Here is a 25,014-nt window from a genome sequence, read left to right as displayed (position 1 = left end):
CATAAAGTAAAGCGGAGGTCAGGACTGCAAATGACTTTAAAGAAAATAATTCCTTTAAAAGCCATGTCTAAATATGAAGTAGAATGACACATTGCAGATACAGAATGGCTTAAGCTTTGGGGGTGGGGGTCGGGGTCTAATCTGTAGAAATGAAAGAATTCTGGAGCATAAAATGTCTTCATTTTCCTCAAAAGGAATAATAGAGCCAGCGGGATTGATTGTTATTTATCTGTTCGTTATTGAGTTCTCAAACTCTTTTTTTTTTTTTTTTTTTTTTTTTTTGATTTGGAGGCAGAAATTTTCCATTTTCATTTAACAAGTATTAAGCATTTACTTTATGCTGAACATTGTCCAGGGCTAACAGTGCAATTAAACAAAGATAAATCCCTTTCCTTATGTGGACTAGTGACTGAGAAACAGCTAGGCAAGAAATTACAGTATGAGGAGCACTGTTAGGGGTAATATAAGTAGTTTACAGGCTGGGTGTATAACCAGCTTTGGTGTTCGAGAGGGGCGTGGATATGTAGAGAATGGTTCCCTTTCTCTATGGCAATTAAGCGTAGTTCAGCTTTTAAGCAAGTAGGGCAGCTTCTGTGGTAGTGACTTTTTAGGAAGACCAAGGGAGGGACCAAAGGCCCCAAATACAAGCATTTAGAAAGTGCTCTTTACCGATGCTGTGTTTATTAAACACCTATTGTGTACCTTGTATTATACAGTAGGATTTAGGGACTCTGTCCACTCACTGAATATATAATCTGGCCTGTAAGAATGTAAATCTGATTTTAAAAGTTACTGAAAAATCCTTATTAAAAAATGCTGGAGGTAAGAGGAATATAACTTAAAATTCTTCCATGTGATCCTTAGATTTCATTTAGGTTTTACATCTTCAGTTGCTTTCTGTAGGTTGTCCAGATTGTGTTCCCCATATTGAATTGTCTTTCAGAGCTTAAAAGAGAGCCTAATCTTTGATTAACCATGTTAAAAATGAGTGAATCGTAGCAAAGCAATTAGAGTTTCTACAGTATGAAGCAGAGAGTTATTTATATTACAGAATGGCCATATGTTAGGCACTCCCAAATGGCTTAGCACTCCTTAGTTTTCTCTACTCTGACCTCTTTTTTTATTTAATTTCTTTTTATGGCATATAAAAAAGGCAGCTGTCATTTTAATACCTATGTGACTTAGTAATAATCAGCTGTAAACAGATTCAGTATCATTGATATCCAAATGAACACATTGCAACTATTCATTAAACTTTAAATTGCAGGTTCTATCAGTGTGTGTGGAAGAAGAAAACATAATTCCTTATATTACCAATGTCCTACAAAATCCTGATTTGGCTCTGAGAATGGCTGTACGTAACAACTTAGCTGGTGCTGAAGAACTCTTTGCCCGGAAATTTAATGCTCTTTTTGCCCAGGGAAATTACTCAGAGGCAGCAAAGGTGGCTGCTAATGCACCAAAGGTAAATAGTTTTAAAAATCAAGTTGCCATGCTTGGATTAATGTTCATATACTCTATTTCTAATACTGTTAAAAATGGATACAGCTCTCCATAGAGAAACTAATCTTTAGGTTATATTTTTCTATAACAATATGAGTTTACTTGTCAGTGACTTTAGATTTGGTTATTTTTCTGAACTTTAGTTTTGGTTAGCTTTTTAAAACTCAGAATGTTTAGAAGGATACGTATATCTAGCAAGTTATGATTTACATAACTGCAATAATGTTTAAGTACTTAGTTGTAATACTGTTTGACCTCATCAATGATAGCTACCAATTTTTTTCCCCCTGTAAAAAGCTTTGTTTCCATTTGGTTCACAGCTTGGTAGAGGGCTCTAGGTTAATTAAAAAGCTGTCTAGTAGCTGCAGGGAGAGGCTGAGGCAGAAGCCCTGACACCAAGAGAATGCCATCAGGGACCATCAGAGGCCACAGAGGCTCTTAGTTGTGCTAGAGGGTGAATGCAACTCAGCCTGGGGGCCAGCCAGCCTGTAGAAGTTGGTCAGGTAGTCGCCCACCTTAATGAGTTTCAACTCATTTATGAAGTGGCTCTCCAGGAAGTCACAGAGATACAGGCGTCTATGTGGGTCGGATCCAGGGCATACAGTCCCAGTAGGGCCTGGTTCAGGTTCTTCTCCAGGGCCATGGTTTTACTGCACTCATCCTGGGACATCTTTTCCGTGTCCTAGAACAGGGCACAGGCACTCTGCTGGTTTGCATCTTCAAGAGACACTTGGTGCCCATCACTTCTCAGACAACTCATGGGAAAAGGGGCCCATGCTCTCCAGGGCCACATTTTCACAACTGAAATAGAAGCCCAGAAGAGAGGCAGGTGTAGGAGACTCAGATGACTGTTCAGCAGGTGGCCGACAGTGGCCTCTGCTTCTGTGGAACAACTCTGGAGCTCATGGTTTATCAGCAATAAGGAGCTAAGCTTAAAAAAGGGTGCTGGCTGGTCCCGGGGCAGAGGATGCCTAGGAAGATGGTTACAAAGGTTGCAACTAGAAAAGAGGTTGGAGGTTGGTCAGAAGCTGGAATAAGGGGCTTCTATGGATCTGTTCTGTCCAAACACTGTTGAAGCAAGATATAAATCCATGGGGCGCACTATCGGGGTGTACTGATTTCTCCTCCCCACCTCCCAAAGTTGAGGATTGAACAGATTCTGTTAACTTAATGGTAAAAAGAGTTGTCTGAAAATGGAGCTGAGTCCTCATCAGTTTTGTACTATGTTGGACTGAATTAATACTTGACATCCTGATCAGTATCAGGAAATTTGCACCTAATGTGAACCTGGACTAATAGCTAACTATAACTACTTTATTCTCTTACACATTGGCATTATAATTAGGTTGGTATATTTCTGATTCTGAATAACCTTTATCACATTGAACCAGGGGTGTGATGCATGTTGACTGAATCGTTATTATTCAGCATACTGAAGATTTGAAATTTTATGTTAGTAGATGGAATCATGTTTTTAAGATTGACCTAAGAGACCCATGGAGTTATTAGTGTGATGTTGGATCACCTTTAAAAGGAGTCTTTATTGTTTCTGTTCCTTAAAGGGAATTCTTCGTACCCCAGACACTATCCGTCGGTTCCAGAGTGTCCCAGCCCAGCCAGGTCAAACTTCTCCTCTACTTCAGTATTTTGGAATCCTTTTGGACCAAGGCCAGCTAAACAAATTTGAATCCTTAGAACTGTGTAGGCCTGTACTTCAGCAAGGGCGGAAGCAGCTTTTGGAGAAATGGTTAAAAGAAGATAAGGTACATTAATTTCAGTTAATATACTATTGCATTAAATACCATGTTAGCAAATTAAAAACATCTAGGCTCTACCAAAACATCTATTATTTATTGCTTGTAGGAATAGAATAAGCAGACATGGCATGAGATGCACAAACTTATCATTATAACATGTTGAGATAGGATATCTTTGTTTAGTTTTTTAAGTGGAATCCAGTATTCATGCTGGGTGGTTAGAACTACTAACTTGGAGGCAGTGAATTGCTATACTTTTGCTTCAGGAAAAGCTTAGTGTGAGAGTATGCATTCATATTTGTCAACATATGTAACACTCGCCTGGATATAAGGATATATTCCTATCTCCCACATCCCCCATTTAATATGCACAGCAGTTTCAACCATACAAATACATCATCTTTTTTTTTAGAATGTCTCAAGTATCATAAAAATTTTGGTATTTTCTACTAGTAACTATGTTTGGGTGTGAGAGGGAAACACGTTATGTAAATTGTTGGACCATAGATATGTTAAGACAGCAGGGTTGTCTAATTAGCAGTGATATAGATTCCCAGAATTATTTCACAGTATGTAAATTAGCCTTACATAGGAAAATATTTAAACTCAGTTTCTTGAAATTTATTTAAGTATGAACCTTTAAAAAATGTTAACCAGCTTTCTTTATTGTAGAATTTGTCTATGCCATTTATCTATTTATTTATTTATTTTAGATTTTATTTACTTAACTAATATATTTTTATTTTTTTAAAGATTTTATTTATGTTTAGAGAGATGGGAAGGGAGGAAGAGAGAGTGGGAGAGAAACATTGATGTGCGAGAGATACATTGATCAGTTGCCTCTCGCACTCCCCCAACCAGGGACCTGGCCTGCAACCCAGGCATGTACCCTGACTGGGAATTGAACCAGTGATCTTTGGGTTCGCAGGCCTGTGCTCAGTCCACTAAGCCACGCCAGCCAGGGCTCTTAATTTCTTTTTACATAGAGCGTCTAATAATACTATGTTTTTTCGAGTACGTTATGGAAAATGTTGCTCTTTTGCAAGGCAAATTATTTGCAAATTTGAACAATCCATCAGTGTTGTTTTTTCTTATCACCATAAAAAAGCCTTTCTTGATAAAGTGGCAATATTGAATTACCATGTCTTATGCCATTGTCAAGAATGAGGTGGTACTGTTTAAAGCACTCTGAGTAATGAGTAACTCTTAATGTTGTTATACCTTTCAGCTTTATTGTATTTTGGTAATAGTATTACATTATTAATTCTAGTCCCTGTTTCTTCACCCAGCTTCTGGCAACCTTATAGGATACTGGAGAATAGTACCTCAGAGTTGGGATGCTTGGACAGGATTCTCTGCTGAAGAATAGTTAATAGCCACAGTAGCGAGTATTTGAGGTCCATCCTAATTATTTAAGATAAGGGAGGATGGGAACAGCCAAGGTAACTGAGTGACCTATGTAACAGTGTGAAAGGGCTACTCTCTGACATAACCATTAAAAGCAGAAAATCAACTCGTATGTGTAAACCAAAACTCTTTTAGGGAAGCTAATATCTAGATTGGGCAGCTGACTAAGGCAGGTTGAATATACAGAGAAGGGAATCTGCTTGTGTACCACCTAAAAATTCCAAAATTTGTATCTGTTCAACCCTGTGAAATTAGAGAGTCCTGCAAGTGGCATTATTTTGAAAAAATCGGGGGCTGTGTGGGTCTGATATATCTGAATATTCTTAATAGAAGTACAAGATTCTGCTTTTTAAGTACTTATATTCCTAACAAGGTATTTGGTAGTATCTTTATGCATGAACTCTTGGTGGGCACTTTATCCTTAAGTAGGATGTATGGAAAATTTTACTGAGACATTGCTATGAATATATGATAATCACGAGTCTTGACTAACCATAGCCCCTGAATATTTATAATCTGGGACAACTGGGAAACTTAAGTGCTTATCATATTATTTATACTAGAAGTAGTATCAACTGCTCATTCATAAAACAACTCATGAATTTCTAAACTGTCTCTTTTTTTCCTTTGGATAGCTGGAATGTTCTGAAGAACTAGGTGATCTTGTGAAATCTGTGGACCCTACATTGGCACTTAGTGTGTACTTAAGGGCTAATGTCCCAAATAAAGTCATTCAGTGTTTTGCAGAAACTGGTCAAGTACAGAAGATTGTTTTGTATGCTAAAAAAGTGAGTTAAATGAAACATTCTCAGCAAAAATTCATTAAAACATTAAAGAGAAATTAGCCTGTAGAAACTCTAAGTGACTTTAATAGTAAATATCCTTAAATTTTAAATTAACTGGGAAAAGTTTAAAAAACCTATTTTAGTTCTCATGTTTAGAACTATACTTTCTAAAGAATGGAGGCAGTTACTCTTATACGGCTTATCAGAATTTTAAGAGGGCAAATGCATGTTTAATCTGGTAGAACAAACTTTTCGAAATAGTACTTCATCAAAAATGAAGCCTGTTATAAAAATTTTCAGCTGTTTATTCAGATATGTTATCACCAAAGTATCTATTTGCCTAGTATAAACCAAGGTCTAACTGAACATATTAAATTAAAACTGAAATTTTACTTTCACCAGTAGTTCTATGTTAATAAGAGTCTATTTTAGGAAAAAACCTTTAAAAGATATAAAAATGAAACTTTGCTGTGGCATTTAAGTTTCTGTCTGTTCGTAGGTTGGATATACTCCAGACTGGATCTTTCTGCTGAGAAATGTCATGCGTATCAGTCCAGATCAGGGGCAGCAGTTTGCACAAATGTTAGTTCAGGATGAAGAACCTCTTGCTGATATCACACAGGTAAAGACATTAAAATGTATTCTGTAGAAGTTGATTTAAATAAAGAATGGGGAGATCTAAGTTTTTAAACAACTTTAAATGGGTTAAACTTTCCATATGTAGAAATGAGAGCTTTGTCTATCTACATAGACAAAAGTTAAGTTGCAGAAGAATGGACAGTAAGATACCATCTATATACAGTTTTAAAATGTACAAAATGGACTCTAGTTTAGAGCTGTATAAGTATTAAAAATATGAAAAATATATGGGAATAATAAAACACAAAGGATAGTTGTTGCCACTGGGTGAGGAGAGAGGGAAGAGGTGCACATAGGAAGTGGGAGTCACAGAGTCCATAGTTACGCTTTTGTATATTTTAAATAGTTCATCAAAACTTTAAAGCTGTCATTTGTATTCTGTTATATAGTATCTTGAAATATCTTGTAGTTTTTTTTACTAGAACTAAATGTAACTCCAGAAAGACAAAAATTTATTCTTAAATTATGATGTTGTCCAAATAAAATTTTTTAAGTTTGGGATTTGATCTGGCAATTTTTTATAGGTGAAAAATGAGATGTTTAATTTCCTTTTATTTACATATTATCAATTATCATAAAGCAATTTTTAAACATCTTAAAACAATGTTCTTTAAATCTTTTTACAGATCGTGGATGTTTTTATGGAATACAATCTAATTCAGCAGTGTACTGCGTTCTTGCTTGATGCCCTGAAGAATAATCGCCCATCTGAAGGTCCTCTGCAGACTAGGTTGCTTGAGATGAACCTGATGCATGCACCTCAGGTACATGTTTTTATGCTTTTGAGGCACATTTCCAATGCTATTTTACTACTTACTCAGAGCTTCTTAGATTAAGTTACTCGAATCTGCTGAGATGACTCCTCTTTATTTAATAAAATTTAGCTAACATTCCTTTGTATTTTCTCTTTTTTATCAATTTGATATTGGATCTGAATATGTGTAATCTGGATATAGAATTACTGATTTGATGGACTGATAAAATAAACTTACCCTCTTTGTGGTTTTATAGGTTGCAGATGCTATTCTAGGGAATCAGATGTTCACACATTATGACCGGGCTCATATTGCTCAGCTGTGTGAAAAGGCTGGTCTACTGCAACGTGCATTAGAACACTTCACTGATTTATATGATATTAAGCGTGCAGTTGTTCACACCCATCTTCTTAACCCTGAGGTATTTCTTTTTCTTACCTAATAGATGATCTTAGTTATGATTAATTGGTATACTGAAAATGTGTTTCTGGTACTGAATGATAATTATTTCATGCCACCATTAGCTTCAGTGTTATTTATTTGCTTATTTATTTATTTTGTCCTCTAGTGGTTAGTGAATTACTTTGGATCCCTATCAGTGGAAGACTCCCTAGAATGCCTCAGGGCCATGCTGTCTGCCAATATTCGTCAGAATCTTCAGATCTGCGTTCAAGTGGCCTCTAAGTATCACGAACAACTGTCAACTCAGTCTCTGATTGAACTTTTTGAATCTTTCAAGAGTTTTGAAGGTAATCAGGAGTTTCTGAGTTGTGTTTTAATTAAGATAGCCAAGAGGGGTATTGTTATGATCCCAGGTTATTAGAATTTCTGTCTCTACAAACTTAATTTTATGGGACAGCTTAAGTTTTATTAGGCAATAAACTTTGTCAGGAAGCTTTTATGTCAGATTCTTAAGGATTTGCAGTGACAGACCGCTTAGATCTTTTATAGGTGAAATAAAGGCAAAATTTTAAGATACAAATACAAAAAAGATACAATTATGGCTTTGTCATAATTGTGTAAGATGAAAATGCTTTTGATCAGGTACAATAAAATTTCATGCTTATGTTGTCTGACTCTTATAATGGTAAATTTTTCTTACCAAGGACATTCTGTGACTTGTTACTGCACAACAGGTTTTCTCACCCTCAGCGCTGCGGATATAATGGACTGAATAATTTGTGCGTGTGTTTGGGGGTGGTGTAGGCAGGATTTTTAACAGCATTCCTGGCTTCTACTTACTAGCTGCCAGTGGCTCAGTGCCACCAGTTGTGACCACAAAAAGTGTCTTTAGACATTGCCCAATATCTTTGGGGAAGAAAATCAACCCCAATGAGAACCACTGTTATACTGAGTACACTAATATAATCACTCTTGGGTTCATTAGCTAAACTTCTGGTCCCCAATTACTGTATTTTGATGTATAATGTGCACTTTCTTGCCCAAATTTTTTAGGAAAAAATAAGGATGCGCATTATACATGGGTAGTACTAATTCTGTATCTGTATAAATGTGTAACTCTAGAAAGCAATAACAATATCCGTATGCAAAATAATACCCCGGAATACAATAATTGGTTTTGTTTTTAAATAGATTGAATTAAAAAATTAAAATGAGAACTTTTTTCCCTAAAAGTTTGGGCCAAAAACGTAGATTCACACTTATACTGGGGAGCGCATTATACACAGTAAAATATGATATCTTTTCTTCCCTCTTTTTGTTGTATTGCTCTAGACAGAAATAATAAGATGTCTACTATTTTTCTTTGTTTTCTCAGTTTCTGTATGTTAACTATGCACTAAATTTATACTGTTCACTTAATACAGTGATCACTAGCCACATGTAGCTATGTAAATTTAAAATAATTAAATTTGGATACTATTAAAATTTAATTCTCCAGTCACGCTAACCACATTTCAAGTACTTGACAGCTACATGTGGTTAGTGGCTACTGTACTGGAGTGCACTGCATTAAATTCTTTTCATACTACTTTTCTATGTTTTCTACTAACATCACATGGAAAAACACCTGCAATAAGGGACTTCATTTAAAATTTCTTATATGGAATTTGGTGTGATAGTTAGCTTTAGTATTAAGTAGCTGCCTCCTAACTATTTCTCAAATACTAGAGAACATTGGATTGAGTTTTCTGTTTTGTAGGGATTAAAGTGCAAATCCATTTATTGAACTGATTATTGGATTAATTAGTATTCTTATGGAGCTCTTTTGAGCAACCAGTTTATATTTGGTAGTATTCAGTATAACTCTGTTTTGTTTTGTTTTGTTTTTTTGTTCAGTTCTGTTATTCTCAAAAATGTACCTATACTGAACTTCAATTATTTGTTCTCTTAAGGTCTCTTTTATTTTCTGGGATCTATTGTTAACTTTAGTCAGGACCCAGATGTGCACTTTAAATATATTCAGGCAGCTTGTAAGACTGGGCAGATCAAAGAAGTAGAAAGAATCTGCAGAGAAAGCAACTGCTATGATCCTGAGCGAGTCAAGAATTTTCTCAAGGTAAGTAATTTTGAGTAGTGAAGTTTCTGGTTGGCCTGAAGATCAGCAGTTCCACAAGGATTTGGTTGGTTTAAAAAAATTTTCCCCCTAAATGTGAAATTCTTAGCATTCTGAAATTGTGTGCTAAATTATTTCTTCCACATTTAATATTCTGTGGTTTTTTTTGAAATAGGGAAGGAAATTCGTAAGTATGGTCACTTAAGAATGACCATCTGTTTAAAAGAAGGATAAAATAGAACTATCTTAAAGGAATTTCCTTTCTTTCACTTTAATTTTGGAAGAAAAATTTTGAAAGTGATTTTAGACTCTTAATATCATTTTAGAATATGTCACTTAGTCTCTTTTTGGATATTAAGATCAGCTTGCCCTCAGTGTGTTATTTTAAGGAACCTCTATTGTATGCAGACCATTCTGTTTCTAAAAGACGTAAGTATATCTCTGTCATTAAATTAGCCTGACTCTAGAAGCTAAAAATTAATATTGTATTTTTAATAAATTGAGGGTAAGATCAAACAAAAAAACCCTCTGCTTTGTGACACATGAGTTTAGTTATAAAAAAATAAGAACTGCTTTCGTCGGAGTGCAAAGTAATGATTTAAAGATTCTTAGCTCTTTAAAATATACCTAAGGACAGTTAATTTTGTTTAATGTTTAACTTAACATTAGCTTTATTCTCACAACTACTAGTTACTTTGTAAGGAAAATAAAACTTTAAAATTGGTAGTTGCAGGTCCGGGCTGGGGAGCTCAGTTGATTGTAGAGTGACATCCCAGTACCTACTAAGATTGTGGGTTTGATCCCTGGTCAGGTCATGCACAAGAATCAACCAATGAGTGGAACAGCAAATCAGTGCCTGTCTGTCTCTCTAAAAATAATTAATAGTAAAATAAAATTGGCAGTTGCCTCTAAAAATCAGGAAAACTATAGAACATTCCGTTTATCCCCCCTAAACATTTATTTATTTATATAAAATGATTCCAGAGACTGAATATAAAGTTCTTAAGCATTTTTTGTCTTCGTTTTTAGTTCATCTATAGCTGTATTATTTATCACTTTCAGTTAATCCTTAGTTGTATTAGCTGATTGTTCTTTTGAAGAATTTACTATGTGGGCTGTAGATTAAATAGCTAATCTGTGTAATCAGTGTAATGAGATAGTCAAAGTTCTGAAGTAGCTCTGTGTTACAGATTAAAAGGTAAACTTTCCCCCAAAGGATAGCATTATAATGTCTAGGCCATTATAAATATCTTAAGTGACCTGGCTAGTATGATGTCTTCAAACCCAGCACTTTCTGCTGTCAAAAAATCCATCCAAATAAGAAAGATTGGTGCTTTATGCTTGGCTAGTGTACCCCTAACACTACTTCAGTTCCTCCTTTGAGTATCAGTACTGTTTCCTCTTTTTAAAAATATTACCAGGTGCTTAAACTGATTTTTTTTTTATTATTAAGCTCTTAGATTTGAGATTTCAGTCACAATTTCCTTAGCATTGAGTTATAATATTTGAATTATTTTATGTATGTGTATGTATGTAAACATATAAATATGTTAATTAGGACTAAATTATTTTTACTTAATTATGATGTTCTTAAGCTTCAAAAAAATTATCTGGATACTAGAATGGTGCAGCCATTGCTTAGTCCATGAGATGTAATTAGATAAGGATTCCCCCCTCACACTCGTGAATTGGGAGCAAGCCTGATGGAGTAGGGACATGTATATTGATTATGGGCTTTTGAGGCAGTTAAAACTGGTTCAAAATCTATTTCTTTCTATTGTTAGCTGTTGTTCATTCATTTGGTGTATGTCTACCTGTTACCTCAAGCAAATTAACTTAGCCTTGGTTTCCTCAGTCACAGATTGTGTTTATCATGTACCCTCGTATGCCATAGGTGTACAAGTGAAAACAGTTGTCAGTAAGCTCTGTTGGTGGGCCTTGAAAATAAGGTAGAGTCAGCATACCTGTGAATTTTTTCTATCAGGCAAGTTTTGTTTCTTTTTGGTTTTGAGTTATTCTTGACTCCTTGAAGGAATTTTAATTCCAGTCTGAGTTAGAGGTAAATCTGGTGTCTTACTTTTAAATAATCTGAGATGGGAGCCCAATACTAAGTTACTACTGTTGTAGCGTAGCCTTTAACCCCAGTAGCGAGAATGAACATACCAAATCATTTACTCACTTTCCTTTTTGACCTATAGTATGGTAGCTGCAATGCTACATCTCATGACTATTATTAACTTTATTTTGGAGGTGATAGCTATATGGATAATTGACTGGTATTTTATGTAAACTCTTATGATAAGAAAAATACTTCCCTGAGCCCTGGCCAGTGTGACTTACTGGACTGAGTGCCGGCCTGGGGCCTGCAAACCAAATGGTCACTGGTTCTATTCCCAGTCTAGGGCATGTGCCTGGGTTGTGGGTCAGATCCCCAGTAGGGGGCATGTGAGAGGCAACTACACACTGATGTTTCTCTCCTTTTCTTTCTCCCTCCCTTCCCCTCTCTAAAAATAAAGAAATAAAATCTTAAAAAAAAAAAAGAAAAAGAAAAATACTGCTCTGAATCTGATCTTGAATGTTCAAGTGCCAGTTTTATGCTATTCACCAGCAATATGAAGATTGGCAGAATATGACTCCTGCCTACTATGTTCTGTGAAGCTGGAGGAAATAATGACATTAGCATCATTTGGCTCATTTCCTAAGTTATTGTAGAATCATAGCTCTCCATAGAAAGTATGGGACTGTTCTTCAGACTCATGATCTTTTTCCTACCTTTAATCTTCTTTTCTATCATTTTTCCCTTCCTGGTTGTACGTGAACTGCACTGGTTTGCTTGCTTTCTGGAACACCTCAAACCCTCTCCTGCCCCAGGGCCTTTGCTTGTGCCCTTTCCCACTTTTCTCTCAGACCCTCATGATCTACATCCTTAACCTTTAAGGTTTCTCATCAAATGTGAGAAAAGATGTCTCAGATGATGCTGACCTATCCTTATTCCATCCTTACCTCCCCCATATTCTGCTTTTTTAAATAACAGTTAACACTAAGGGACATTGTCTCTTCCCACTGCAGTGTAATTCCCTTGAGGGAATGGTTACTTTGTTCCCTGCTATATTTCCCATGCATAAAAACAAGGCCTGATACATAGTTACTCAGAAAGTATTAGTTAAATGAATAACTTCATGTTTATGAAAACTTGAATATCTTTATTCAAAATCATTTTAATTTTGATCTTAAAATCTTTAACCACAATAGCTACAGGGTAATCTTTTAAATAATTTAAAATGATAATAGCATTTTTTGTATGAAATCATGTGCAAATTTAGGCAATCAAAGAAGTATTCTAGATTTTGTCTTTTTCAATCTTAAGTTTTCTTTGGAAGTGTAGTACATTTATCTTTGCCTGCAGAAATCTTAAATATCCATGCGTGAGACTAGAATATCAAAGTAGTCTTAGATTACTTGCATGTATGTTGTCTCCATAAGCGGTAAAATAAAGTATGTAAAATTTTATATGTATATTAAATAGGGTAAGGATGACTACTGTGTTGATCTGCTAACTTTTTGATGTTTAGTTAATAGGACTGAAGTCTTTTGCATAGTTAGATCAAACATTATTTCTAGAAATGATTGTTGAACTTGTTAAGGACAGAGTTTTTGTGCTGCCAAATACTTGCTTTAGACTTTCCTTAATGTGAAAAATCTGCAGCTGGACTTCCACTTCAGATTTACAGCCATTTTGATTTTTTTCCCCCCACTGTGTTACCTGCTTCAGTGCCTGCAGCCTATGGGCAAGAGGCCAGGTGATGGTTTAAGGCCACTCTTCGCTCTGACATGGGGCACTGTGAGAGACCCAGGGGGACGGGCCTGCCATAAATCCAAACCGATGCATGCCATTTTGATTTTTTACTCAGGATTTCTCATGACTCCCAGATTTAGTTTTGTGTCCTCTGAACACTGCCTAGATTGATCTTCAAGTTATTTATAATTGGGTGACTAATATGTGCTAAACTTAGGTGCTAGTTTATTCTAACCTTCCAAATAATGTTCTTAGTGGCTGTCATTGGGGAAAGTTCTATCCTGCTTAGTTCTACTTCCTTAGTAGATTGTCCTAAATGAATCATTTATTAAGAAATGTTTCACTGTGTGTAAATGAATTTCCTGATGGAAACTGTTGTTTTTTGTGCTTTACCTTATGTCTGTGGAATGTTACAGGACATGTATCAGGTAAATGTCCAGCCCAGGTCTTAACCTTCTATCTGTAACATCTATGCCAATTTGTAAAGTAGGATATATTATATCTTGGTATTTGCAATGATAAAAGCAATAGGCAATTTAAAGATGTCTTTTCTTTAAGTGCTTCCTTTTTCTTAACTTTCTTCTAATTACGGCGACATGTGGTGTGTGTAATTCGTGGCTGTCACCATCGTACTGCTCCTCGCAGGCTTTGTTGTAACGGAATGTTAGAGGCTGGCCATATAGAATTCACCTGGGGAGGGGTGAAAAATAAGTCATTAGTTTGAAACAAGTATAAGCAATTTATGCCATCATTTTGACAGTATGACTATTGGTCTTAAATCAACTCAATTCTGTTATATTACTCTTACAATGAAAGTCCCACTGTCATGATTTTATATCCTGAAGGCCAGTGGTGGCTTACAAATCTTAATTAGTTACTTTTTTTTTGGTAGAGGGTGTATGTGGGAAGGACCTGGTGTTTTGCTGTGAATCTTAAATATTGATTAGTAAAAATTGAATGGAACTGCAATGGGCACTCTCCAGCAGTTGGGACGTTTCTTTCTTTAAAAGAACAGCCAAGTTTTTATGAGCCCGTCCCACCAGTATAAAACAGGTTCTCATATTTTAGATGATTTCATACATCACAGGAGTAAATTGAGGTTTCTTTTTGTTCTTTTTTTTCAGGAAGCGAAGTTAACAGATCAGTTACCCCTCATCATTGTATGTGATCGATTTGACTTTGTCCATGATTTGGTGCTCTACTTATATAGAAATAATCTTCAAAAGTATATAGAGATATATGTACAGAAGGTAAGTAATACCTAGATAACTTAAAATCTTGTAGATTTTACTTCTCACACTCTGGAAATCTTCATCCTTTTAAAACTCTGGTCTGCTATAGTGGCTTTCAACGTTGTTTCCTGCCGAAGTCCTTTCTTTGATTAAAATTTTACGTGTATGTCAAGTATGTAAAACAGAACAGAGGACTGCTATAATTGAAAAAGTTGGATGGCCTATCCCCTACTTACTTGATAGCTTCTGTGGTATCTGTGTGTCAGAAACTACCTTCTAACTCCAGAAATAGAAAGTTTTGCTATAATGGAGGCCTTTTAACTAGACAGTCTTCCATAATCATTCTGTGACATTAGCTTGTTTGGACTTATTTATCCTTTGAGCAGTGCTGAGGTGATTAATTAACCAACCCGACCTCCTGCTAAATTCCTCAGTCTAGCTGCAAATTTAGACTTCAGTTATTATTGAATTTTAAAACTGAGCTTAAAAAAGGGAAAATATTTAGTTTTTTAAAACTCCTTTTTGCTTTGCTTGTTAATAACATAATGGCATTCTTCTGTTTTTTTAACCTTAGGTGAATCCAAGTCGACTTCCTGTGGTTATTGGAGGATTACTTGATGTTGATTGCTCTGAAGATGTCATTAAAAATTTGATTCTTGTTGTAAGAGGTCAATTTTCTACTGATGAGCTTGTTGCTGAGGTGGAAAAAAGAAACAGGTGTGGTACCCTTTTAACTTTCATAACTGGAATAAATTGGCCCTCTCAGCATGGTAATGGATCAAAATATTACTTGTCAGTTGCCTAAAAGCTACTCCAGAAATGAGTACACCATAATTCCCTGAACACTAATTTAGAAATGATAAGCTAGCTGTAGTGTTGATAAAGTGCTCCTCTGGAATACTACAGCTGTCTTAAGAAAACCTGTTACCCTGGGTGATGACTTTTTTGCATATTTATAATTACAGCTACATGGTTGACTTTGTATATGTTTTTAATGTAAACTATATAAAAAACCTCCTTTTAATTAAGTATGCTACCCCTATATTTAATAACTAATTCTTTGATTAAATTATTCTCAAGTATAATGAGAGAAGAGTTTCCTGTATAACTGAGTTAAATTGATTTTTTATTTGAACCTTAATATGTTAATTATAAATTTCCCATAGAGAACATGGTAACGTAAGTACTTATAATCCTTACACAATGAAGTCTTATTTTAGCTGGGACTAGTGTTCAGAAGGTGTTGAAATAGTAAATGAGGTTTGTGGGTTGGTATAATAGTGGGAAGTTCCTCTACCTATGAAATCAAGAAATGCTATGAGGTTTAATTTTAACCTGAGTTGGTATAGGTGTCCAACTAATGGTATTCATAAAGTTTGTATTTAAGTGTTTCAGCCATGGAAAAAGTATGCATTTAAGGATAATGGAGATAGAATATAATGCCGACTTTAAAAGTTTGAGTCTAGTTTAAAGTGATTATGCAACATAGCAATTTAACATTTAGAGAGAAGTTTCAGTTGCGTCTTAAGTCTAATGCCTGAAAACAGTCTGGTTTGTTGTATATTCCAAGCAGAGAGCCAGATAGTTATAGTTAAATTGTTAACTCTTTGTTTGCTTGTTTTACTAGATTGAAACTGCTTCTGCCTTGGCTAGAGGCCAGAATTCACGAGGGCTGTGAGGAGCCTGCAACTCACAATGCGCTAGCCAAAATATACATAGACAGTAATAACAACCCGGAGAGGTTCCTTCGTGAAAATCCTTATTATGACAGTCGTGTTGTTGGAAAATATTGTGAGAAGAGAGATCCACATCTGGCCTGCGTTGCATATGAACGTGGCCAGTGTGATCTGGAACTTATTAATGTGAGTACTGCTAGCTGAATGTGTAGCAAAAAGGCTGCATTTTCTAAAATCTTTACATGATGTTAGATTAGTAAATTTTGAGAGTTAGAGTGGTTTTAGGTAAAGCAGCGAAAGACATGCTTTTTAAAAAAATTTGTTTGCCAATAATTGTGAATTTAAAGTGGCCAAAACAATGGATCAAGTCTATGTTCACTTATTAATATTTTAACCCCACTAGTTTTATCACTTGTGTTCTCATATGCTCACAAGCACACGCACACCGTGTATGCATCATGGCCTTGTACCTCTTCAGTGTGTATTTCCTGAGAATAAGGATGTTCTCTTTCATTATTATAGATACCAATTTCAGTCAGTTTGTTACTGATAAAATATTTAAGGTTTATTTCAATTTTGTCAATTGACCCAGTAATGTCTCTTACAGCATTTTTCCTGCCAGTCTCGATTATATATTGCATATAGTTGTCATATCTCTGTAGTCTCTTTTAATACAAAAAAATTCTTTGTATTTTTTATAATACTGACATCATTGTAAAAAATAGGTTTTCTCTACTTTTCTTAAATTGCAGTGAAGTTCACTAAAATAAGAGGAAGTGAATATTTCAGTGGCAGTTAGTACATTCACAGTGTTGTATGAACATGTCTATTTGGTTAGACGTTTTCATCACTATGCAAGGAAACTTGATACTGATTAAGCAGTTAGTTGCCCCACATTTCTCCCCCCAGCCCCTGACAACTTCCAGACTGCTCTCTGTCTCTGTGGATTTATTATCTAAATATATTTCATACAAATGAAGGCTCATTTTTAAAAAGAGAATGTTCTCTCCTGGAAGGATAGCTCAGTTTGTTAGAATGCTGTCCTGATACGCTGTGGTTGCAGGTTTGATCCCTCGTCAGGGAACCTAAAAGAATCAACCAGTGAATTGATCAATAAATAGTACAACAAATTGATGCTTCTCTCTCTCACTCCTTTCCTCTCTGTCTAAAATCAATCAATTGCAAAAGTTAAGAGTTTTTTTCACTCGAGTTTTTCTTACCGTTCCTTGTTACTAGATTTAGATTGTACATTTCCATCCAGCATATTCCTTAAGTGTTTTGTCTTTCTTGTGCTAATTATCTGTAGAAGCACTTGACATTGCTTTGTCCCTCATTTGTGGAGGCATTTTTACCATTGTCAAATTTCTTTACTGTATAGTTATTATATTTTCCCTACATATCTTAAGATATCTTCAAGGAAACACTTTAAAACATGCAAATATAGTGTGTCTTCTCTTCCCCACCAATTTAGAATCTATCAATTATTTATAAAACCATTCTGAATGGGTTGGTTGCAAAATGACAATTTTCAATCCCAGTATTTTCCCCACATTTATTACTCAGCACTCCTGTATTCATGCTCTTAAGAATTCCTGTTTGATTCAGTAGGTTATAATCCACCACTGTTGATTCAGTGCTCAAATTGTCCCAGTTTTGGCTGATAAAAACCCCTTCAGCCTGTCTCCCTGGGCTTTGTTTCATGGTCTCATCATTCCTTGAGTACTTTCTTATTTTTTAGCATAACTAGTTTCATCAAGTTCATTTTGTACCCTGCCAGCCCTTGGATCTACCATTTTTCTAGCAAATTCTCATTCCTTTTAGTGGGAAATGCCATTAAAAACTCATCCATAAGCTCCTTGGTGTGTTTGCTTCTAAGATCTTTTGGTGATCAGAGGTAGGAAATATATGTATCTGTGTACATACATACACATAAACATATGTGTGCATATACACATGGAAAAACAAACACAAAGATAGCTTGTAAAACACTGAAAAGAAAGCTGTGAAGGTAGACTAGCCCTACTAGTTACTGAAGCATATTACAAAGCCTCCATAATTAAAACATGCAGTACTGGTGCATAAATAGACCAGTAGAGTAATATATGAAGTCCAAGTACAGATCCAACATCAGAGTGTTTTCTAAAAGATTCCAGAGATTAATAACTATGTTCGTTTCTGTTGATTGATATTTAATAGGAAAAACTTGCTTGTGACCAATTCAAGATTGTATGTAAAAATAGTGAATTTTTTGTCCTATAAAAGCAATAGAGTATAAATAATAGGGAAAAACCTTTTAAAAGTTAAGTCAGTTATGAAAAGTCTTCACTTCTTACCTTGAAATTAATCTTTAATATCTTATTTAGGTTTGCAATGAGAATTCCCTCTTCAAAAGTCTTTCTCGCTATCTGGTACGCCGGAAGGATCCAGAATTGTGGGGTAGTGTGCTACTGGAAAGCAACCCTTACCGGAGACCCCTCATTGACCAGGTAAAAACTGGCAAAGGTGTTTAAGCCTCATCTTTTTAACAGTGAATAAAATTTTTTTTCCCTCATCATATTCCCAAATGGAGCATATTTAACTGAGAAAGAAGGCAGTAAAAAGAAACTCTAAAATTTTAATTGTTAGAAGAAATATACATTGTAAATGCTAACAAAAAAAAAAAATCCCAAAAGACATTATTTAATCATAGTGGTATGGAAGACAGCAAATTACACATTTATTTATTTATCTTTCATAATTGAAATTTTTTTAGTTGTTTTGAAGCAGTGACATTTTATGTCTTTGACAAACTCATTCTGAATTCTGTTGCCTGCCTGGCCTTCCAGCAAATTAAACATTTAATACAGTGAGTGAGAATCGCTATTATTATTAATAACAGAGAAGTGATTAAATTGGTTGGAAGCATTCAAGACAATAGTAAGTTAGCCAAGGATGAGACTTGATTGAGAAAATACCGAAGACCAAGTGGGGTTAAATCTCCCTAGTAAGCATAGGACTGCAAAAGAGATGTGGGCTTAAAACTATATAAAATTGAAAACGTGTTCAAAACCCTAAAAATGGAAGGTTGTTATAGTGGTTCTTAAATTCATATTGTAGAAGTATAAATATGGAAGAGAATACAAGCTGTTAGTTTTTTATTCCTCTTGTAGGAAACATTTCTAAGACAAACTTCAAAGCAGATACAAAGCTTCCTGGAAGAAGTATTGCAGCATCTGGGAACCATGCAAATAGCCAGAAACAGGAATTACTGAGGATATAATGCCACATCTATGTAGATGAATTTTATGTTGCCATTAAAGCAGTAATGAGGAGTGGTTATTAGGATAATGTTTTAATCAGGGAGAAAATAGAAATTATATAATTAGGGTAATTTTTCAAGATAATGGAAGTATACAAGAGACAAGTATACGTGAATTTGTGTACAAAGACTTTTGGGTGGTAAATGTAAAGGTATTTTTCTTCCTTCATTTTTCAACCTAGTTCAAGTTTTCTACCGAGAGGCCAAGTTACTCTTATTAGATAGTACTTCAAAAATCACCTTGATTCTCAGTGCTTATTTCCTATATATACTTTGTAGGTTGTACAGACAGCCTTGTCTGAGACTCAGGACCCTGAAGAAGTGTCAGTAACTGTCAAGGCATTTATGACTGCAGACCTTCCTAATGAACTCATTGAACTGCTGGAGAAAATTGTCCTTGATAACTCTGTATTCAGTGAACACAGGTATGCTATGAGTGGGGTCCATTGGCTATATTCGGTCTTTAAGTATGGCCTGTCAGTGTTGGGAAGGAACAAAGAGAAGATGTGAGAATGTCTGATTTCTCACTCTGTAATATCCTCCTCTTCTCACTCTACCTCCTGAGATAAAAGACTCTATAGCCAGTGTTTATTCTTTGTAACTAAGGAGCTTTTCAGATATTGCATTTAAATCTTTCTTCAAGGAATCTACAAAACCTCCTCATCCTTACTGCAATCAAGGCTGACCGTACACGTGTTATGGAGTATATCAACCGCCTGGATAATTATGATGCCCCAGATATTGCCAATATTGCTATCAGCAATGAGCTGTTTGAAGAAGCATTTGCCATTTTCCGGAAATTTGATGTCAATACTTCAGCAGTGCAGGTGAATAAATTTTCAGGTTACTCAAGTTGATTTACTAAATGTAATGATTTCTTGTGATTCTATATATATAGTCCTTTGAGGATGAGCATAACCTATTGCTATGACATAGAAGAGCAATAAAATCCTGATTGTGTAAATGTAATTGCTATGTGGTAAGATTCATTCTACTGTAACATTTATTCAAAAATTGGTTGCCTAGGTTTTAATTGAACATATTGGAAATTTGGATCGGGCATATGAGTTTGCCGAACGCTGCAATGAACCTGCAGTCTGGAGTCAGCTTGCAAAAGCCCAGTTGCAGAAAGGAATGGTGAAAGAAGCCATTGATTCTTACATCAAAGCAGATGATCCTTCGTCCTACATGGAAGTTGTTCAGGCTGCCAATACTAGTGGTATGGCTTCTTAGATTATGTGTTTGGATGAAAGGATAAATGTTAAAATGTTAGTGTTTGTATTAATTTTTTTTTTTTTCTATACCTAGGAAACTGGGAAGAATTGGTAAAGTACTTGCAGATGGCCCGTAAGAAGGCTCGTGAGTCCTACGTGGAGACGGAATTGATATTCGCACTGGCTAAAACAAACCGCCTTGCAGAGTTAGAAGAGTTCATCAATGGGCCAAATAATGCTCATATCCAACAAGTAGGTTTCCTGTTGAGGTGTTTTGTTTTTTTAAAAGTATAAAAATAAATAGTTGAGCAACAGCATAAGACATCACAACCTAAGTTTTCTAAGAAAAAAAATCTTATGGGAAGAATATTTTCTTTATTAAATTACATTGTGACCTTGGAAAGAGGATTGAATTTAGGCTTACTGAAAATGGATTTGTTTTTTTTCAGGTTGGTGACCGTTGTTATGATGAAAAAATGTATGATGCTGCTAAGTTGTTGTACAATAATGTTTCCAATTTTGGACGCTTGGCATCTACCCTGGTTCATCTGGGTGAATATCAGGCAGCTGTTGATGGAGCTAGGAAAGCTAACAGTACTCGAACATGGAAAGAGGTATTATCAACACCCATTTGAGTGAAGAATCAAGATGCTACTTAGAAATGCCCTTTAAACTGATGAATCAACCAGCCATGTTTACATTTGAGTTCACGTAATTGAAATTTTCATTGTAGGTCTGCTTTGCCTGTGTAGATGGGAAAGAATTCCGTCTTGCTCAGATGTGTGGGCTCCATATTGTAGTACACGCAGATGAATTAGAGGAACTTATCAACTACTATCAGGTAATGAACAAGAGTCTTTCACATTCATCGATATTACATTACACGTAGTCCCATCTTTAATTTCATATCTCCTTTATTTAGGATCGTGGATATTTTGAAGAACTGATAACCATGTTGGAAGCGGCACTGGGACTTGAGCGAGCTCATATGGGGATGTTTACCGAATTAGCCATTCTATATTCTAAATTTAAGCCACAGAAAATGAGGGAGCACCTGGAGCTGTTCTGGTCCAGAGTGAATATACCTAAGGTAAACAACCTGTAACGTTCTATAGGCAATTCTATAGCTAAAACTAATACTTGAAAATATCTTTTTTTCAGCCTATCAGCTGAAATTAAAGACTCATATCTAAAGCAGTTAAATCTTTCTTATACAGGTGCTAAGAGCTGCAGAACAAGCTCATCTTTGGGCAGAATTGGTGTTTTTGTATGACAAGTATGAAGAATATGATAATGCCATAATTACTATGATGAATCATCCCACTGATGCATGGAAAGAAGGGCAGTTCAAAGATATCATTACCAAGGTTTGTACCTGCTTCAGAAGACAAAACAAAGGCTTCAGAATGAGTGAGCTCATTAGGAAATAACTGATTTTTGTATTGATTTTCCCATTTCAGGTTGCCAATGTGGAACTATACTACAGAGCAATACAGTTCTACTTAGAATTCAAGCCTCTGTTGTTAAATGATTTGCTGATGGTGCTTTCTCCACGGTTGGATCATACTCGTGCAGTCAATTTTTTCAGCAAGGTAATTTTTAGAACTTCAAAACTTTATAACAAAGATCTGAGACATATTTGAATAACTTTTGTCCATGGACAAAATAACTTTAACCATATGCTACATTTGTAACAAACTCTTTTTTTTAAAAGGTTAAACAGTTACCACTGGTGAAACCATATTTGCGTTCAGTTCAGAACCACAACAACAAATCTGTGAATGAATCACTGAACAACCTCTTTATTACAGAAGAAGATTATCAGGTAAAAACCTCTTGGTTCTTGCATATATTCTCAAAAATCAGGTTATAATTAGGTTGTAAAGTTGGTATGTTTTGCAGTTAAAAAACTAGTCCATTATCCTTGTAATTGTAAACAGTAGGTATTTGTATGCCTAGACTCTAAATTTAGTGAGGTTTTCAGGATTGATAAACCTGACTTCCCCCCGTATTAAGTGCCAAGTTTGAAGAATTTTGCTTAGGTCTTGTCTCACTTTAGAAAAAAATTAAGGTTACTTCATCCATAAATATCTAAATTATAGATAGGGTTGAAAAAGTCTTTGCTCTCTTAACTAGTCCGTAAAAACTTACTTGGTATTAACTATATTTATTTACTGCCTTTCTTGCCCAACACCATATTAGTGTCTGTCTTTTAATAAACTTTTCCTTGTGAAGGACTTCACAAAAAAACAAAATTAATTAGAGAAGATTCAGTGGGTTTCCTTTTTTTCTTTCTCTTGATGTCAATGTTACTGTCTTTTAAACTCAGATCCCATGCTCATATAGGGCTGAATACCATGTTGAGCTCTATCTGGAGTTTCCCTAGAGCATGAAATCATACCCTTTAAATTATAAGTTCTCCCGATTTCATAACCATTCAGGTTAGTCCCTGATACTGAAAACCTTGGAGAAAATTGCACTGTTAGAAATTTTACAGTTATATAATTAGATTGAAGAACCTCTTGATACTTGTTAAGATTACAGCTTTCTGATTTGATGCTTGGATCTAGGCTATCTTATTACAGTAATGGCTTGTTGGTCATCGTATTATACGTACAGTATATTGATCAAGTCATATACAATCATTCGTGTACAGTAATGGATCATTGATCAAGAAAGATGCAATATAAACAAAACTAGAATGAAACTGATTTCATTTGGCATTTGGATGGTTTTTTTTTTTGTTTTTTTTTCAAAGGCTCTGCGAACATCAATAGATGCTTACGACAACTTTGACAATATCTCACTTGCTCAGCGTTTGGAAAAACATGAACTTATTGAGTTCAGAAGAATTGCTGCTTATCTCTTCAAAGGCAACAATCGCTGGAAACAGAGTGTAGAGCTGTGCAAGAAAGATAGCCTGTACAAGGTGGATAACGTTGGTGGGGGCAGGGCCATTAAACCAACTCCTAGTTGGTCTGTCTTAACCCTGAAGTGGTGTACTACATGTGATTCTGGTCTATAGAACTATTAGTTTTATGAATATGAGAATTGCCTTTAAGCCCCCATTTGAGGAGATTGTTGTTAAGTGAATTTCTAGATTCTAGGGACTATCTTATTTCAAACTCTTTTTTTTCTTAAAGGATATTTTTACCCTGTCTGTCTATTCTTTTTCTTTCAACAAATCTATAACTTAAATAATATAACTGGGAATTTTTTTCCCCTCCTGTATTCCTTGGTTTACCAGTCCAGTGTATTTGAGTTTAATGTTTAACGTTCATCCTTTCCTTTGAATAGGATGCAATGCAGTATGCTTCTGAATCTAAAGATACTGAGTTGGCTGAAGAACTCCTACAGTGGTTTTTGCAGGAAGAAAAAAGAGAGTGCTTTGGAGCTTGTCTCTTTACCTGTTACGATCTTTTAAGGCCAGACGTTGTCTTGGAAACTGCCTGGAGGCACAATATCATGGATTTTGCCATGCCCTATTTCATCCAGGTCATGAAGGAATACCTGACAAAGGTAATAGCACCTCTGGGTATATTCAGAACTAGTTATCTTGAATATGTAAAACTCGATGCAGACTTATTTTTTTCAAATGTTTTTTTCTCAAGAAGTAATTTAGTTGATTTGAAAGTATTCTTGTTCTTCATAAATTTTTAATATTTGACAAATGACATGGCATGGAAAAGAGAACTCAAAACATAACTTGCCAGAATGTTTTTCCTCAGTGTATTTCTGAGGATCAATAGTATTACTTCTGCATTGTATATTTGTTTTTTTAAACATTTGATTTAAAAAATTTTTTTTCTCAAAATAATATTTTTCTGAATTTGTTCTTATAATTCAGATGTCCATAACGTAGCAGGGTAGATTCCCTTTATTTGGTTGGTTCTTGACTTCAACTTGTATGCCTACTTCCCCTGGGGAAGCTACGTCTGTATTCTTAACATCCTGTTAATCTACTCAATATTTTCATAGTTTAACCCTTAATTTTAAAGTATCATGGAAGGTTAACAAGTTAATGACACATTTCTTTAAAGTGCATTAAACAAGCTGGGGATATAGTCTTATGAAAGTAACTTATATGTCTTAGTGTCCCTTTTTGACATTAAAATATTTTTATTCACCCTATCTTCAACAGTTGCTAGCTTTCTTGCTGTAGAATATTTAAAAATGGTCCTAAAAGATCCATTTCATCAGAGCAAAACATGCTTATTAAAATCAGTTTCATACCTGATCTCTTCAGCATGCCTGTTTAAAGCAGGGAGAATAGCACACTACTAACAACGCCCAGTGTACTGAATATTTTCTTAGGCAACAACCTAAGTAGATACCATTGTGTTCAATAATAATGTTTTAAGAATTAACACTTTCTGTGTATGAACTGTTTGCAGTCCAGTGTAAGACAAAAAACAGTTGCCTTATTTTAGCCATAGA

General features: G+C 35.2%; 1 protein-coding gene and 1 non-coding gene across 4 annotated transcripts in view; one reads left to right on the top strand and one right to left on the bottom strand.

Annotated features, from left to right (window-relative positions):
- Positions 1–25,014, top strand: part of CLTC (clathrin heavy chain) — a 66,395-nt gene that overhangs the window by 30,391 nt on the left and 10,990 nt on the right. For all 3 annotated transcript variants that reach the window (XM_054574867.1, XM_054574866.1, XM_054574865.1), the window contains exons 7-30: positions 1,268–1,465; positions 3,066–3,266; positions 5,303–5,455; positions 5,952–6,074; positions 6,718–6,855; positions 7,103–7,267; positions 7,415–7,595; positions 9,201–9,364; positions 14,282–14,407; positions 14,964–15,106; positions 16,017–16,251; positions 18,429–18,551; positions 19,643–19,788; positions 20,007–20,190; positions 20,390–20,582; positions 20,672–20,829; positions 21,027–21,191; positions 21,311–21,418; positions 21,500–21,667; positions 21,795–21,944; positions 22,038–22,169; positions 22,292–22,402; positions 23,336–23,506; positions 23,875–24,096. In XM_054574867.1, the coding sequence (XP_054430842.1) occupies positions 1,268–1,465; positions 3,066–3,266; positions 5,303–5,455; positions 5,952–6,074; positions 6,718–6,855; positions 7,103–7,267; positions 7,415–7,595; positions 9,201–9,364; positions 14,282–14,407; positions 14,964–15,106; positions 16,017–16,251; positions 18,429–18,551; positions 19,643–19,788; positions 20,007–20,190; positions 20,390–20,582; positions 20,672–20,829; positions 21,027–21,191; positions 21,311–21,418; positions 21,500–21,667; positions 21,795–21,944; positions 22,038–22,169; positions 22,292–22,402; positions 23,336–23,506; positions 23,875–24,096 (3,858 nt within the window). The remainder of the gene's footprint in view (positions 1–1,267; positions 1,466–3,065; positions 3,267–5,302; positions 5,456–5,951; positions 6,075–6,717; positions 6,856–7,102; positions 7,268–7,414; positions 7,596–9,200; positions 9,365–14,281; positions 14,408–14,963; positions 15,107–16,016; positions 16,252–18,428; positions 18,552–19,642; positions 19,789–20,006; positions 20,191–20,389; positions 20,583–20,671; positions 20,830–21,026; positions 21,192–21,310; positions 21,419–21,499; positions 21,668–21,794; positions 21,945–22,037; positions 22,170–22,291; positions 22,403–23,335; positions 23,507–23,874; positions 24,097–25,014) is intronic.
- On the bottom strand, positions 13,114–13,248 carry LOC129071603 (small nucleolar RNA SNORA42/SNORA80 family). The gene has a single exon (XR_008529283.1). It is a non-coding gene; the product is annotated as a small nucleolar RNA SNORA42/SNORA80 family (small nucleolar RNA).

This window comes from Pteronotus mesoamericanus, unplaced genomic scaffold, assembly GCF_021234165.1.
Source record: "Pteronotus mesoamericanus isolate MK-2021 breed Mesoamerican mustached bat unplaced genomic scaffold, CSHL_Meso_final contig_269, whole genome shotgun sequence".
NCBI classification, from domain to species: Eukaryota; Metazoa; Chordata; class Mammalia; order Chiroptera; family Mormoopidae; genus Pteronotus; species Pteronotus mesoamericanus.
Note: the sequence above shows the minus strand (reverse complement) of the source record. Positions and strands in the feature narration are given on the sequence as shown.